This window comes from Halichondria panicea, chromosome 5, assembly GCF_963675165.1.
Source record: "Halichondria panicea chromosome 5, odHalPani1.1, whole genome shotgun sequence".
NCBI classification, from domain to species: domain Eukaryota; kingdom Metazoa; phylum Porifera; class Demospongiae; order Suberitida; family Halichondriidae; genus Halichondria; species Halichondria panicea.
The window spans coordinates 4133796-4151797 of record NC_087381.1 but is presented as its reverse complement, the minus strand read 5'-3'; the positions used below and the strand labels follow the sequence as shown (position 1 = coordinate 4151797).

At 44.0% G+C, this 18002-nt stretch overlaps 1 protein-coding gene, 1 long non-coding RNA gene and 1 pseudogene across 2 annotated transcripts; 2 read left to right on the top strand and 1 right to left on the bottom strand.

Annotated features, from left to right (window-relative positions):
• The first annotated feature begins 1277 nt into the window (after positions 1-1277).
• On the top strand, positions 1278-2566 carry LOC135336372 (uncharacterized; annotated as a pseudogene).
• Positions 2567-5475: 2909 nt separating this feature from the next.
• Positions 5476-8511, top strand: LOC135336370 (uncharacterized protein K02A2.6-like). The gene is made up of 3 exons (XM_064532133.1): positions 5476-5778; positions 5842-5974; positions 6082-8511. Exons 1-3 carry the CDS (start codon positions 5476-5478, stop codon positions 7287-7289), a joined length of 1644 nt encoding a protein of 547 aa, XP_064388203.1. The 3' UTR covers positions 7290-8511.
• A 7623-nt stretch (positions 8512-16134) lies between these two features.
• On the bottom strand, positions 16135-17666 carry LOC135336263 (uncharacterized). Its single transcript, XR_010394815.1, has 3 exons — positions 17033-17666; positions 16759-16844; positions 16135-16336 (listed from the first exon to the last, which is right to left on the bottom strand). It is a non-coding gene; the product is annotated as an uncharacterized LOC135336263 (long non-coding RNA).
• Positions 17667-18002: the final 336 nt, after the last annotated feature.

The window sequence follows — 18002 nt, the reverse complement described above, 5'->3', positions numbered from 1 at the left end:
ACAGTAACACACAGTCAATACAATGCAATTTAAAATGACTTTACATACAGTTGCTAAGGACAGTAATACACAGTACATACAACGCATTTGAAAATCACGAGTTGCTAAGGACAGTAATACACAGTACATACAACGCAATTGAAAATTACTTTACATAGAGTTGCTAAGGACAGTAATACACAGTACATACAACGCAATTGAAAATGAAAGCACCGCAGGTGCTGATGCCTCGGTGGAGATGCCAAAGCTACATAACATAAAGCTACTATTAGTACATGATAAACAATTTAATTTTACTGCATGCAAAAACTCAGAGAGTGGGTAATGATCGACCATGATTGTTGTTAAAAACGATCGATGCCACAAGTCTAAAATTAATGGCTGCATTAGCAGAGCCTTGCAGCTCTCTTCTCACTCTTGCAGCTACCAATAGCTAGCATTCTAGTGCAGAGCTAACTACTAAGTAGAGTAGCAACACTCGGTAAAGAAGTTTTACTACGTGCTCTTCTGAAAAGGCATTCCAAGTAAGCACAACTAGGCATAACTCGAGAACGAAGCATTATTTTGCAAATCCACGAATTAAAATCCAAGTAAACATGACTAGAAGCCTATAGAAACTCTTACTTGCACTTGATTAATCCTTGAGCAGCTGTAGCAGTCTACACACACACACACACAAACACACTACCGTATACCTCGCTTGCGCATGCGCACCGAGGCATAATTACTTTACGTACAGTTGCTAAGGACAGTAATACACAGTACATACAACACAATCTAAGGACAGTAACACAGTCAATACAACGCAATTTAAAATGACTTTACGTACAGTTGCTAAGGACAGTAATACACAGTACATACAACACAATCTAAGGACAGTAACACACAGTCAATACAACGCAATTTAAAATGACTTTACGTACAGTTGCTAAGGACAGTAATACACAGTACATACAACACAATCTAAGGACAGTAACACACAGTCAATACAACGCAATTTAAAATTACTTTACATACAGTTGCTAAGGACAGTAATATGCTAAGGACAGTAATACACAGAAAATACCTCTTACTTTTGAATACACAGGAGATACGGTAATGAGGAACATTATGTAGTCGTACCGGGTGAGTGGGCTCACAGCAAGGGTGCATGGAAATACACATTGGCTTCCCAAAGGGACTGAAGATAATGAGAGGATAGTTGTAAGTAAAAAGCAACTGTAGCAACAATTCACTTTTCTTAATACAGACATTCCTTACCAACTATTCTGAGGTGCATGGACTTCTACTCCCTGGCCGAGTCCCTGGCTACAGCAGGACAGACATCAAACTGCTACCTTCCAGTGTTTCGAAACGAGGCATCTGGAAGGTATACAAAGATGCGATGACTGAATTGGAGTCACGTGAAGTGGCTTATCGCACCTTTTGTAGAAGGTGGAGGGAGTTGCTGCCAACACTGGTAATTATGAAGCCGATGACAGACTTGTGTTGTGTCAACAGCATGGCACAGCTGTCCAGAAGGCCTCACCGTTGGAGAAGTCGGCTGCTCTCCAGGACTATCTGGACCACCTGCAGACAGTAACAACAGAGAGGTCGTATTATACGACCATCTTGAAAGAGTGCAAAGAGTCCATCATTACTCACTACACCGTGAATGGCACCTTCGCTCCTCCACTTCTCCACTCTAGGATTCAGGCCAACTCAGTTCCTATCAAGGCCTTTGATTATGCCCAGCAGGTAAACAATGTTAAAAAATATTATTGTTAAAGTACAGTGTATGTGGCATACAGTGTATGTGGCAACCAACGTAAATTGCATTCCAGTTTATTATTGTAAGCTTAGCAAAGCGCGCATGTACATGTTGTACCCTACAGTCATCAAATTGACTTAATATTGACCACCACCACCACACCTCCTGCTAAACAAAAAATTTAATGGGTAACCTATAATGGCACGCTTCACAGTAACAAGCAAGTACATGTACATTATCTAACTTTCCTTTCAGGTGCATTACCCAAGTGATCCACTACAACCCTACAACCCGGCCCAGTGTTCTTCCTCACACCCAGGAAGTGCGCCATCTTCGGAGTTCACTGTGAAGCCTTCCCACGCCAAGTCAACTTCCTATGTGATGAGGCTGGAGACTGTGGGAAGGGCTTGATCAGTCAGCTCCACTACTTCTTCGAGAACCACGGGCTGGGTAAGACAATACATTGTTAAATTTTAAAATAATACTTTTACGTACACCTGATATTTCACAGGTGAGACTGATGTACACCTCCATGCAGACAACTGTTCAGGCCAGAACAAAAATAACTACATGGTCTGGTACCTGCTATGGAGGGTCATCACAGGAAGGCACACCAACATCACACTGTCCTTCCTTGTAGTGGGTCACACAAAGTTTGCACCTGATTGGTGCTTTGGTCTGTTCAAGCGGCTGTTCCGTAGGACACAAATAGGCAGTCTGCGGTCAATTGTAGATGTTGTCCAGAAGTCAGGAAAATGCAACGAGGCACAACTGATTTCGGACGAGGAAGGACGTGTGACGAGGAAGGACGTGTGATTGTCCCTACTTATGACTGGGTTACCTTCTTTGCACCCCACTTTAGGAAGATGCCCGGCATTAAGAAGGGATGTTTTCTTCCTCCCGTCCAGGTGTGGTGTACACGAGGGAGAGTGCAGATACGGTAACAGAAGCACATCACAACCAGTGAGCTCCCAGATGTCATTACCCCAGTAGGCCTGTCAGCACAGCGGCAGTGGTACCTGTATGAAAAAATACGGGAATTCTGCCCTGCAGCTGACAGAGACGTTACCTGTCCTCTCCCGAGTGTACCCAAGCACTCCTGAATTACCATCCCCCACTCAGTCACCACCCCCTCCTGCCAAGAGACCACGGCATTGTGCCCGCTGCAAACAGCCTGGACACAACAGCAGGACCTGCTCAAGCAGTACATGAATCTATGATTCCAACCGGTTCTTTTAAGAACCACTTCTCTCTCACCTCATCTAATCTCATCTCAACCAATCACCAACAACCAAAAGAATACCCAGATATTAATTTTAAGTACAGGCTTACCTGCTAATTATTATGTTTGGGTGTGGTTCAGGTTGTACGGACGGGTTTGGTGTCCATTCTTCTTGTCCTGTAAAGAATGGAGATACACAACCGTTAACAGGCTTATTATCGAAAAACATAATGCAAGACGCTTTAGAGTGGCTGATCTCTGAGGCTTCATGAAGTAGCCCACACATGCACCATGCTTTCTTACACGATCTGTATTAAGCTAACATCAATCTACATTATAAAGGCTGACTTTTAAGCTTTTAAGCTTTAAGACAGATCGCTTGGCTTCATAGCATCCTCACACAACCCAAGTAACAGTATATCTATGACAAACTTAACATAAACAAGCAGGCACCAATAATAATAATTGTACATGACCTACGAAGTACCGATCAAAGACAAAAACGTACTAGCTTACCCTTACAGTATTGTGTGTTGTCCTTTTCTTCTTAGTTCCTCTTTATGTGCCAAACAATACTAGCTACATTGACCTAGCTGTTCTTGGTTCTTCTGGCTTGCTTAGCTGCGCAATCACGAGGATGCGCAACAGATGGGCGTGGCTTGTTGGCATTAGATTACGGATTAGATGCAAAATTGAACTTCAATTTTTCATTGAACTTTGAACGTCGATTACTCATAATGGGCGTTGCAATCATCATGCGTTCCCTCGAAGATAAGAAAAAAGCTAGGACGGCGATCTTGGTGCGATCTTGGTGTCATTTTGAAGCCAAGAGAACGCTTTATTGGATTCAACAACAAAAATAAATTCGAGGTACACCGCGTTAAGGGGTGTTTTCCTAGGCCCTATTACGTTGATGCTAAAGTGGCGCTGTAATTATACATCAATTACAATAATTCCATGAAAGATACACTCGCGTGCATGGCGAAAAATTGACTGGTCAAAGTTTGTGTACAGACTTGTGTCATTCTACTTTACGTAATACAGCTATCCACACACAAAAAGTAGTATTTGTGTGCATGTACTAGAAATCAAAATTATTATCTACATGACAAAAACTACCAGTAACAATACTAATCAGATCAACTACATGTACCAGTAACAATACTACAACTCGTGTTGCAGTCAGTACCTTTCGAATAGTGTTTAATGTATGGGCATTGGACTGGTTCCTTTTTTTTCTGAAGCTTTTTGTACCGAGTAATTTCAATATCTCTGATAACTCATGGAGAGTAGAACGTGAAGCTTTAGGTAGTGATTTTTGTAGTTTCTGTAGTTGCTTTTGGTGATATTGTAGCTTGTCAAAAGATATAAGATAGTTAGTGTCGTCAGACAGTAGAGTTTGACATAATGATGTTTTCATGTGTGGTGGCTGTCTGACTGCATTGTCTTTTAACGACAGATCGTCATGGCTGTCAGGCTGGTCGGGATGTCACTTAGAGAGGAGGTGATTGAACGTGTGGGCTGTGGCTGTGGCTGGTCTTGAGAGGAGGTGATTGGACGTGTGGGCTGTGTGGGCTGTGGCTGGTCTTCAGAGTAGGTGATTGGCTGTGGTTGGTCTTGTGGTTGGTCTTGAGGGGAGGTGATTGGACGTGTGGCCTGTGGCTGGTCTTGAGAGGAGGTGATTGGCTGTGTGGGCTGTGGTTGGTCTTGAGAGGAGGTGATTGGCTGTGGCTGGTCTTGAGAGGAGGCTGTGTGGGCTGTGGTTGGTCTTGAGATATCCAGGTCAGCCCCGGCATTCTACACTATCGGTCAAGCTCACAAGAGGACGTTTGTCAAACGACATTCCACTTCCTGCACACATAATTAAGAGTGATGGCACCACTGTGGAGACCAACAGATCTTTACCTCTGAGGAACAACCTCCATGAATCAAACCAGCACACTGCAGCACTCAGCTCCACTGGCCTTTTGTCTTGTACATACTTATACCTTTGTTCTTGTGCATTTTATCAGTTGTTGAATACGATTTCACTAAACTCAAATGTCTGCATGAACCTGCGACAGATTACAACGGCAACTAAACCAAGTACTACAAGTACTACCCCATGGCTCATCTCTCAATCGGCACTATTGGCTCCTTCCAACCCAGCACGGAGGATAGGAAAGCGTATACAGAGCGACTTCAACTCTTTTTTGTCGCTAACGGCAGACATACGTCGTGCAACTCTCCTCACCGTGTGCGGACCGTCAACGTATGGACTCGTCCGTGATCTACTTGCTCCCGCAGCTCCTACCGAAAAAACATTCGAAGAACTTGTTGCTCTGGTTCAGGAACACCAGCAGCCTACACCCTCACCCATCGTCGAGAGGTACACCTTATTTACAAGAGTACAACACTCAGGAGAAACGATCAATGACTATGTGGCCCAGCTCCGCAAGATTGCTAAACACTGCCAGTTTGGCGAAACCCTCAACGACATGCTCCGAGACCACATTGTTTGTGGATGTCGAGACAAGAAGCTCCAGTACATTTGGCTGACCCTGCACTCACCTTTGACAGCGCTCTGGCTGTTGCAAAGGCCTCTGAACTAGCTGATCGTGGCACCAGAAATCTCTCTGGACAGGACGCGTCTGTAAACCGTCTATTGGACAACCGTCGACGCAAGCCTCCACCCCCTCGGGAGAAACCTCCCTCAATTGGCCCAACACAACCGTGTTTTCGTTGTGGTGCAGCTCATCCGGCAACTACGTGCAAGTTTCGCACAAGCACTTGTCACTACTGCAAGAAGCAAGGGCATATTTCAAAGGTCTGCAGAAAGAGAACAAGAGACTGAAAAGCAGACAAAACTGCATCTAGATCTACTAACCAGCTGACTGGTTCTGATGATGATGAGGAGGACACAGATGAGTACAGCTTGCTCTACTCCTCCGCTGGCCGCACTCAGCCAATCACTATACCTGTTACTCTCAATGGACTGGATACTACCATGGAAATTGACACAGGTGCAGCCCTCTCTGTGATGAATGAACACACGTACCGATCGCTGTGGCCTAAACGGAAGCCCCCTCTCAAACCCACTTCAATTCGACTCAAGACCTACACTGGTGAGCACATTGTGGTAAAAGGCATAATTCGTGTGCATGCCAAGCACAGCAGGAGGAATTGGATCTCCTTGTTGTCGCTGGCAAAGGACCCTCCTTGCTGGGACGAGACTGGCTGGAGAACCTAAGACTGGATTGGCAAAGCATTAAATACTCAACGACCGTGGCCGACGATCTCCAGGAGATCTTAGACAAGCATTCCACAGTGTTTGGGAAGGACCTCGGGCACATCAAGGATGCTCCTGCTACTATTCATATTGATCCAGCGCACAAACCTCGATTTTGCAAGGCCCGTCCTGTTCCCTACTCTCGCCGCTTGAAAGTGGAGAAAGAAATCTCACGTCTCGAAGAACAAGGCGTTATTGAACCAGTGCAGTTCTCCGATTGGGCAGCTCCTGTCGTACCGGTGGTCAAGAAGGATGGCTCTATCCGACTGTGCGGTGACTACAAGGTTACTGTCAACACTGTGGCTAAACCTGACACTTACCCGCTACCTCGCATTGAGGACATCTTTGCCTCTCTGGCAAATGGTAAATCATTTACTAAGTTAGACCTTGCACACGCCTACCAACAGATCTCACTGACGGAGGAATCCAAGGTCCTGACGACTGTCAACACTCACAAGGGTCTCTTTCGGTACAACCGTCTACCGTTTGGGGTCTCAGCTGCTCCATCGATATTCCAACGAACCATGGAGAGCCTCATGCAGGGTCTACCTCACGTAGTGGTGTATATTGACGACATCCTCGTGACAGAATCCACTGAAGAAGAGCACCTCCGCACTCTAGAAGAAGTCCTAGACAGACTTGAGAAGGCCGGAGCTCGCTTGAAACGTGAGAAATGCAGATTCATGCTTCCCATGATGGAGTACCTAGGTCACCAGATCTCTGCTGACGGTCTCCAGCCCACGGACGCAAAAATCAAGGCATTGAAACAAGCACCCATTCCCCGGAATATTACTCAGCTGAAGGCATTTTTAGGCCTCCTGAATTATTATGGCAAGTTTGTGCCTAATCTCTCTACTCTGCTCGCCCCCCTTCACAGGTTACTACGGAAGGCTACTGCCTGGATTTGGGACCCGGGCATCTCGAAAATAAAGAGTCTCGCCCGATGTTTTGTATGGTGGCCCGGAATGGACAAAGCACTCGAAGAGAAAGTCGAGCTGTGTGACGCCTGCCAGCGAACCAGGAAACTCCCTCCAGTGGCACCGATATAACCCTGGGAATGGCCAAAACGCCCCTGGGCTAGGCTGCACATCGACTACGCTGGCCCGCTTCTCGGACACATGTTCTTGGTCGTAGTAGACGCCCACTCGAAGTGGATGGAGGTGAAAGTTGTACGGCACGCTACCACGGCTACTACTCTCACTGAACTCAGGTCGATCTTCGCGACTCACGGCATACCTGAATTGCTCGTGTCAGACAACGGATCAGTGTTCACCAGTGTTGAATTCAAGGACTTTTGAAAAAACACAAGGAATTTGACACACTACCTCAGCACCATACCACCCCGCAACAAATGGATTGGCAGAATGAGCCGTCCAAACCTTCAAGGCTTACATGAAGAAAGCCCCTGACGCCCCACTCAGAGACAACCTATCTCAGTTTCTGTTTCAGTACAGAATGACGCCGCACTCCACGACAGGCATCTCCCCATCTGAGCTACTACTGATTCGCCGACCTCGCTCTAAGCTTGACCTAGCTATCCCGAACCTGACTCAGAAAGTTCGCGCAAAACAGCTGAAGCAAAAGATTGGTCATGATCAGCATGCTGTGGCTTGGAAGTTCGATGTTGGAGACAATGTCTATGTTTGTGATCTGCCCTCCAAGAAGGACTGGGTTCCCGGCACAATTGAAAGTACAGCTGGCCCTCTGTCTTTCAACGTTACCCTGATGAATGGTCAAACGTTTCGTCGACACGCAGATCATCTTCGCCCCCGCTCTACATTCGAACAACAACCCCTGACTGATTGGACTGATATACCGGAACTAGATCATGATACCGAAACACCCGACTTGAACTCTGAACAATCACCACCACCACCAACTGGCTCGACACTAGCAACTCCAAGTGTTCGTCGGTCAGCTCGAGCGACAACCGCTCCAGACTACCTTGTGGACCATTACTAGTTTTTAGTGAGTTATTCTATATGTTGATGTAACGCTTCCATCTAGTAGGGGAGGAAGTGTAGTAAGTAATGTGCATAGTGTTTACTTTTAGTTGTGTTAATTAACTCATTTCCTGTGGTTAACTTTACTTTTCTGTATAGTTGTTCTTTGTTCCCTTTGTTTCTTTGTTCCCTTTGTGCCTAGCTATAGGGGCCCGCTCCAGGCGGCTCTTTGTGTATGGGAGCCTCTGCTCCACTGCCTTTTGTCTTGTACATACTTATACCTTTGTTCTTGTGCATTTTATCAGTTGTTGAATACGATTTCACTAAACTGAAATGTCTGCATGCATAACAATTAATCCAAGGTCCTGACGACTGTCAACACTCACAAAGGTCTCTTTCGGTACAACCGTCTACCGTTTGGGGTCTCAGCTGCTCCATCGATATTCCAACGAACCATGGAGAGCCTCATGCAGGGTCTACCTCACGTAGTGGTGTATATTGACGACATCCTCGTGACAGAATCCACTGAAGAAGAGCACCTCCGCACTCTAGAAGAAGTCCTAGACAGACTTGAGAAGGCCGGAGCTCGCTTGAAACGTGAGAAATGCAGATTCATGCTTCCCATGGTGGAGTACCTAGTTGAAACAAGCACCCATTCCCCGGAATATTACTCAGCTGAAGGCATTTCTAGGCCTCCTGAATTATTATGGGAAGTTTGTGCCTAATCTCTCTAACTCTGCTCGCCCCCCTTCACAGGTTACTACGGAAGGCTACTGCCTGGATTTGGGACCCGGGCATCTCGAAAATGAAGAGTCTCGCCTGATGTTTTGTATGGTGGCCCGGAATGGACAAAGCACTCAAAGAGAAAGTCAAGCTGTGTGACGCCTGCCAGCGAACCAGGAAACTCCCTCCAGTGGCACCGATTCAACCCTGGGAATGGCCAGAACGCCCCTGGGCTAGGCTGCACATCGACTACGCTGGCCCGCTTCTCGGACACATGTTCTTGGTCGTAGTAGACGCCCACTCGAAGTGGATGGAGGTGAAAGTGGATGGAGGTGAAAGTTGTACGGCACGCTACCACGGCTACTACTCTCACTGAACTCAGGTCGATCTTCGCGACTCACGGCATACCTGAATTGCTCGTGTCAGACAACGGATCAGTGTTCACCAGTGTTGAATTCACATTTTACTTAACTAACAACCCTTGTTCCAGACTTTCATGATGCTCATTACAGCTAATACTATGCACTCACTGCTGACTTTTCGATTTGCTCTGTGGCTTGTTCTATCTGTGGCTTGTTCTAGATATTGCTTCTCTTCAAACTCTTCCATTTTCTTTTGACTGTCTACTAGTTGTTGGAGGAGGCCTTGCTTGGAGAGTTCATTTGCTCCTGATTCCGACATCTACTGGTGTAGTATTGTGACCAAGATCAAAACTATCACATGAGTAATATTTTCTTCGTCAGAGTCATACATCATTCTCCATATAAGGATTCTCTAGGACCAAGGATTCTCTAGGACCATACGGTACGGCAGGGACTGGGTGTAGTGCAAAAGCTTCAAGTGTCATGCTTGCAATTCGAGAACTTAACTGCAGCGAAGTGCCTCCTATATCTAACTGGACTAGACACATTGCTCTATGCTGCATAGTCACCCTGGTTCCAGAACCAGACCTATTTATTCTTATTCGCCAGCTGACACCTCTGGAGGAGAGACATTTGAACAGAATTCCCAGCAGCCTTTGACTGGTGATAACGGAGACATAGCTAGTGGTGAGAATGAAGTGCCATTGGAACCAAACGTTCCCAATGCTACACTGGACACTCAGGGTATTGCGGAAGATAACCATACTGTTTTATTGTTAGAAGAGTCTGTTCCCAAGGATCCTGATAAAGCAGCTGACCAAAACCAAAACGAGTCAGAGCTGAGACCCCTCTCTTGAAACGAAGTAAGAGAGGGGCAATTTTGGATTCAAATTATCGTTTAAGCATGAGGGCACTTGAGAAGTTCTTCAAATCAGACTCGATTGGACGACTTTTTCTGCCTGAAATTGTATGCAGCGAGGTGCTAACAATCAGCTCAGATGGACTGGTATGCGGATGTGCAGTGGCCTTAATGTCACCAACGTGAGTAAGTATCTAATGTCATACAAGTATCTAATGTCATACCAAAATCAGAGTCTTCGTTCTCCTTGAAACGACCCACCTTGATTCAAGACACTGTACACATAGCAGTGAAGTTAAAGTGCCGGTTGCTTAAAACGATCAATTGTACTTCCAATGGGAAGTTTTACGGTTGGCAAAGATATTCACGGAAAAGAGATGTAGATCACAAAGATAAACAATGCCCATTGTAAAAACTTACATCGACCTAACTAGTCCAATTGAACGTGTTGAGAAAATTTGGTTTGTCACTTTCTTTCTCCACTATTGGCGTCTATGGATTAAATCGAATGCTCATTCTTTGATAACGAGATACACTTAAGCAATCAGAGCACACTGCACGGAGTATGTCAAGTGTATTTTCTACTTTTCATGCTTGGATTGCTGAGACGCATTCACAGTCTCCAAGTTCAGGCCATCATCCAAGCAAGCAGAGTCGTCGATACACCTCTAGGAGACCCCAAACTGTATGTGAGCTTTCAGCTGTTCAGAGAGCAAAAATAATGGCACATGGCACATGGGAGAATTGAAATGGCAGATAAACAGTGGGAGGATCAGGCAGATGTGATTGATGATATTGACGTCGTCTTTGGTGACTCTGTGGACGATGAATGATGAATTGGTTAGGGAAGATGTAGAAAATTTGTCTAAGAACCTAAGAACCAACTGATAACTTCAGATTTGAAAGATAAGCTAGATACCCATCTCAACATACGGACCACCTGAATTTCCATCAGAACCCCCACGAAAAAAACCTGCACTGCTTTCTCGAAAACCGCTGTGTACCCTGGTGTATATATCAGGTGTCTTCTGATCGGGTACGGGCTAGCAAATGGAACAAGAGACTCAGAGCAACAACTTTCAGAGCAACAACTTTCCGTCGCTGTAGCAAATGTGGCACAACAATCAGGCGCTTCAGACATATATCCACCCTCACCCTCAGATTTATAAATCCATCCCATGATATATAAATTCATGCTCGAATATTGAATTTTGATAAGGGAGTTAGTTGATTCCCAATATAAGATGGCACCACCTAAGCTTAACCCCGCTTTAATTAAAAAAACAAAATACAGAATAAATACACATTGTAATCACAGTAAATCGCTGCTGAAGAGTCATCACTTCAGTAGTGAAAAGTGTTAGCAATAAGCGCAATAAGCGTCTTATTTTTCTCTGTACTTTTTCTAGTATTCCAAAACTTTACTTGACTTAAACCTCGCCATCAACTTCCTCATCTTCCCAAAATTCCACCATCCGCACTCTCATCCACACGTCAAAACAGGATATTAGGAAAGTGTATACGTTCAAAAAATAAGGCGTAATTATACCTTCTGATTCTTCATTATCTGATTTTAATTGGATGTCTGGGATGTCTGGTCACACTAAGGCAGGCCCAGTGCATGCATTTCACATTCTATCTCTCTTGTCGAAATCAAATTAATACTGGGGTTTTACTCCACTTAAGCCATGTCATTCGTTTATGCTTGTAGTATGCCACCACAGTGGCCACACAAAACAAGGAGAACCTCGAGCTCTTTCAGACCTGACAATTATTGGAGATAGGTTAACTTTAAGTTTCAAAGGAGCGTCCTGCTTTCAGTCTGTATGTACGTACGTATGGTGAAGTGATCATCAAGTCATGAAGCTTTGATTGTTGCAAAGTTCTTTTTTGTAACACTAGCTATACTTTCTGTGTCTATGTCGCTATCGCTCATCATTGCGGACCGTATTGATTTTGATTTCATAGATTTGGCCCAAAACAAAGTTTGCTATTCTCATTCTATGGCCAGGAGGAAAGACGATACGTGTTACTGTGATCTGCAAAGTTCTGAATTGTTCAATCTGCTACATCCACCAGGCTACATCCATTGAGCATACAACCTCAGGAACATCACCACATAAGTTAGAGACTTTGTCCTGGTTGTCAACCAGACTTATCAGTCATAAACACATAAACACAACGATTAGTTATATACACCACTGCATGTGCAACTTACCACTTAATTCTTGGCAATGCAGAATGTAAAACAAGTAGTACTCAAGTACGTATAATATTATAGTTGAGGTAGTAGCAGAGACAAGCTTGAATGCATGTGCATATTATTATACTGTACCTGCATGCATGCATACGCACAAATAATACTTTTTAATAGTTCATCTTACCCACTATAATTATGTGACAGGCTCTGGGAAAACAGAGTATTGAGCAATAGCCATAAATGACTGCGAATCTCATAATATTTTTTCTTGGATTATAGTAGTCTTTCTACTACCTCTCTGCTGCTCTGAATCCAACTCTTTCCACCAAAGCGCTTAGCCACCATTACCTTACTTTTCCCAATTTAGCAATCTTTGAGTGGGCGTTTCTCAATACTGCTGTTTTACAGCTTCGAGTTTCCAACGCGCATAACTCAACTACGTACAAAAATTCTGGATAGCTACTTGTCTTTTTTAGAACTAAAAACGGTGTTCTAAACCTTCCTTTTAGCTCTTAATTCTTAGTGTAGTAGGTAGTTCAAAGGCTTATGCAGAGCATCGTGTTCTATTTAGAAGCCTATAAAAGTATAAATGTCACTTATTGTCAGCTGTAAGACTAAGTTTTGTGCAAAATCTCACCTTTGGCCAAAGAAGTGGCTCCCTCCCAGCGGATATGTCTGCTTAAGCCTTTGAACTACAGAGCTAAAAGGAAGGTTTAGAACACCGTTTTTAGAACTAAAAAGCTATCCAGAATTTTTACACACAAAACATATTAAAAATCATGGGCGTGGCTGCGTTTTAGCTGCTTCAGCAATAATTGAAGGTCCCAATCCTTAATATACCTGAGTAGGCAATTCTTTGCTCTATCATCTGGTATATAGATCGCAAAAATTATAGCTTGTGCCACCAGAGCCTCCTGATGTACGTATGTTCCAAAGAGTTGAATGTAGCTCAACTGGTTCGCACTACAGCAACTTACTAATTGTAATCTTGAGGGGTACTACATTTTACGTTTCTAACGCACATAACTCGGGTATGAAACTAGGTATGTGAACACTAAGCATATCATTGTGTAGGCAATGCTCGCATTAATCACCAAGCCTGCAGAGCCTGTCACAAATAACAACTTGTTGTGTGAAGGATATATCCACGCTGTCACAGCTGAAGCAGTTTTTCTGTGGTAGACATTCTTTTCGATTGCAAGGACTTTTCTTCCTTGAAGCTTGGCACATCAGAGTAGCCCTGCCCTAGTAGCAGCTGCTACATGGTACGAACTAACATATTGGAAACTGTGTAGGCGGGGACTTCTGTTTGGAAAATTTCCAACAACCTGTGTTTCCACAACCTGTGTGTAAAATGAACTCGTAAAACACTAACGTGAGCAACTGTCAACTCACTGCAACGAGTGGAGAACTTGAGGAGTTGATTTTCACAAATGTAACAGTGCTAAGATATATCAATTTGAAGTACAATACGTACATGTATTACTATATCGGTGAACGATCTATGAAATTTACAAGCTGACATAAAGACTGCTGCTAATTGTATATACTATAGTCACACAGTGAGCCGGTCTTTCACCGTCCTGGTCCATAGCGCTAGCGTCTAGGTCCATGTCATGCATCCCATCATCAGCGTCTGGCATAAAGCTGGTAGCCGGTATCCTACTGTCCCCTCTCCTTCATAGGCACTGTCATCACCAGAGGAGACATCGCCATTGCTAGCACATCGGCACAAGTAAACAACCTAGCCATAGCTCGTGCGGTAAACATAGCAACGTGGCTTGTAAATTTCTAGACTAAATTGCACGTCATTCTACAGCTCTTCCCGTATACAGGGATGTGCGTAGTTCGAGCTACTTCCTAAGTATCGCGAATTTCGCAAAAAAAGTCAATATTGCGGGCCACGATCGTGGCCCGTGGCGGTTAAAGATGTGTGACCACATAAATTATAATGCCTACACAAGTCTAGAGACTCCTGTGCAGTTGGTCGGGCGAGCTGTCCACAACCTTTCATCTTGTAGGCAATGGCAAATATATCAACCTTCAACACTACTCATTGTCTACATGTAGCGGCCTGACCTGGTTTCGAGGCTAGTCTCAGCGGTACACGGGGTGTGGCCAAACTTGTGCACTTGATCGTTCCATTTGGCGGAAATTGACGGAAATTGAGTACTGTGGTTGGTTCTTCAACCCAAAAATTGTGGTTTGTTTGCGGACAGTGGCTTTTAGAACATCCGTGCAAGTTGTGGTATGGTAATCCTGTTCAGGTTTGGACAACTGTCAAGTCACCAAGCTGTCAAGTCTTTCCTTCTCCCAGTTAATAGCATAAAATCTTGATACTGACTCATCCAGATCATTCGTTCTTGTTCGTTACATTTTATCATGCATCCAGAAAGGTCTGTGACTATTATTAGATAGATCATGTGTTCTATATTTAACATATATGATTACTGTATGTTAGGTTTTGTTCAGTTCTGAATAATTTATTATTATTATTGCTAAAGCTATGGCTCAACTTCACATCACACAACAGCTTCGTGTTGCATCAGGAGGGAAGCAAGTAAGCACCCTACTCTACTGCCTTGGTGACCACGGCAGAAGACCGAGCAACCTACTCTTCGACCATTACAAAGTTTAATGGATTCTTTAAGATTCGTGTGATTTTCGAACGAGCGCGGTTCAACCGAAGGAACCAGCAAGACGGTGAGAGTGCAGAACAATATGTGACAGGGCCTACCCTTAACCATAGATAAAGAAGAGAGGGATTGGTAACGAAGTAAATTTCATGTAAATTTGCTGAACGATGCGTGTTGCCCCCCGAACCACGCCGTCTACTTCAACGTAGGAAGACAGCAACTGATTGTTCCATGCTTGACGCTATATGTGATCAACGATACTACTTAGTTAGACTTAGTTAGACAATCTTAGCTATATTATAGGTGCTATTGGTATGGTGAAAAGAAAAAAAAGGTGAAAAGAGGTGAAAAAAGCGCTATGTACCTGTAGCACAAAAACAATTTTGGGAATTTCCACATAATACACAGGAAAAACCGGTGATGTGCTGACAACGGTCATTAGAACGGAGCTGAATTAAACGATCTCAGAATGGTATGGAAATAATTTAAAGACAAAAAACAAGAATATCAAATACTATCAAATACCCGTACAGTACAACAACATTAAATTATCAAAAATGCAGATCTGGGTAGGACATCGACACTGCATGACCTGAGCACTGTTGGAACGTCCTACCACCAAACGTCAACCTTCCGGCATTGTCTGTGCGCATGTATGCGTGTAAGTGGATTTGTGTGTGTGTGTGTGTGTGCGTATGTGGTGTGTGTGTTAGTCTGGGGGCCAGACCTAATAGCTCGGGGGCAAAATCAAGAGAGCTAGGATTAGGCTCTTGCAGCATTTCCGTGTGCTCTAGCGGAATGTGGCCAGAGCCAATGAAATGCATATCCTATGTCATGTGATTTTTAACCCAATGAAATGCCTCTGTGGAATTTGGATTACAGCCAATGGAATTTAGATACAGCCATACAGCCAATGAAATGAGAGTATTGCTACATCTACTCCTTCTTTATAACCTCCAATATCACAGTCTCCTCCCTATTGACATTCCAAGAGCACACGGAAGTGCTGCAAGAGTCTCCAGACCTTCTTTCTCTCTTCCCCCTCCCCCCTCTGAGAAAAAGGTCTGGCCCCCAGACTAGTGTGTGTGTGTGTGTTTGCGTACGTATGTGTGCGGCGTACGTATGTGTGCGTGCGCGTGTGTGTTTGAGTGTGTGTGTGTGTGTGTGTGTGTGTGTGTTTGAGGTGTGTGTGTGTTTGAGTGTGTTTGTGTGTGTGTACGGTATGTGTGCGTGTGTCTAACCGTGTATTCTACTCTTGACAGAGGCGACTGTGTATTCTACTCGACTGTGTATTCTACTATTGACAGAGGCGACTCCAAGGTACTCCCAGTGGCAGTGCATAGGTATCGCCACAGACATCAGACACTTTATATCTATTGTTAGTTACGCAAAGAATTATATATAATCGTTACTGATGGTAAAAAAAAACTGATGGTAAAAAAAAAGTTTTTCAAGGTTCAAAGAACAAAAGGCGAGGCTATTATTCTATTATGTATATAATTACATAATAGGTTATACCGTATAGCGCGAAATTTTCGAGGGGCTTAATTTTCGCGGATTTCGTGGGTTAGAATTCTACACGAAAATTAAGTCCACAAAAAGTGTTCTTTAATTAGAATTACCTGCTATCATGCAAAGATTTAAAGGCGTGGCTTCCGGTAAGCAGCTATTCCGCGAACATTGTGCAACGAAATGGTTTTTAGAGGCCAATCCACGAAATATAAGTGCCTCGAAAATTTCGCGCTATACGGTACATTACACACGAGTCTAAACAAACAAACGTAATACGTATCACCTCGCTGCTACTGCCACTGTTCACTGTACATACGTGGCCCCACCTCCGGATTATTGGATCCAGTCACACCGCTTAGCACTAGATACCTACAGTCAGTACCAGACTTCTATAATTATAGCGATGCATGCAACAAGTACGAAAAAGTACTGTAGCAACTACAACCGGTTGTATTTGGCCTGATTCTGATTTTATAAATTGAAGTCTATAATAGGTAGACTGGTAGACTCTAAACATTCAGTAGAGTCAACATACAGCTTAGGAAGCTTGTACTCACCTTTTTACCACTGCCACTGTTTCTTGTGTAGCTGCACAGAAAAGGCTAAGCAACGCTTCTCAGCACTATAAACTCTACAGCAGTAGACTCTCGTTAATCCGGCCACCCTTGGGACCATGCAGCTTGGCGAGGTGGCCGTACTTCAGATAATTAGCCGCGGCTTAAAAACGACCTTACCTCGACTCTAATCAATGATTTGCAGTTCTTGTCTCGGGATAGTGACATCATTCTGCTCTCTACATCATTCTGCTCTCTATTTAATCTATTTAAGTGTGCTCTCTATTTAAGTGTAATCCAATTTATTTACTAAACCACACCCATATAAAATTACATTGAAAACGTTATTTGGGGCACTGGCCGGTAAACGGAATAGCCGTACTTCAGGGTGAGTTTTGTGCAGGAAACATATTCCGTGCCAAACCAAATGGCCGGTATATCGAGGTGGCCGTACTTCAGAGAGCGAGAGTCTACTGTACTTCATGTAACAAAGCTACTACTTACTGTCAAGCGGATCACAGCCAATCCTTCGAGATAGTAAGGCATCATCTTGTAGATCTTTGACTGCCTAGTCTAACTTGCACAATCAAAAGTCGAAGTGCTTTCAAGTGAGTTTTCTAAGAACTGATTAAGAACTGATTAATTTGTGCATTTTTAAAAATCAAATGACTGTGGGGGTGTTTCCGCAACGTGACGTCATAGCCACCCCCGTCTGACTGAATAATACGTGCATGCACGTTGCCCGTTTATGACTAGCTGTGACACGTGCAAAAAAGAAACTCGCACTCACCGTGGGAAGATGAAAGACCAAGCTCACCACCCTACCTATTGAGTTCTTTCTAGTTGTTTTCCTGTGTATTTTGTATGTATCAGAGTTCTGATTCAACACACTATGGAACTCTCATCAACAATTACAGAACAGACCAAGAGTCCTACCTGCTTCACCAAGTACCTATTTTCCATTGGTGCTGAA

Bases quoted from the DNA above. Each gene is read 5' to 3' on its own strand.
- LOC135336370 (XM_064532133.1), top strand. From the start codon at position 5,476: ATGTCGAGACAAGAAGCTCCAGTACATTTGGCTGACCCTGCACTCACC. The intron at 5,779-5,841 runs GTCTGCAGAAAG...TCTACTAACCAG, and splicing joins AGCAAGGGCATATTTCAAAG to CTGACTGGTTCTGATGATGA. The intron at 5,975-6,081 runs GTGCAGCCCTCT...TACACTGGTGAG, and splicing joins TACCATGGAAATTGACACAG to CACATTGTGGTAAAAGGCAT.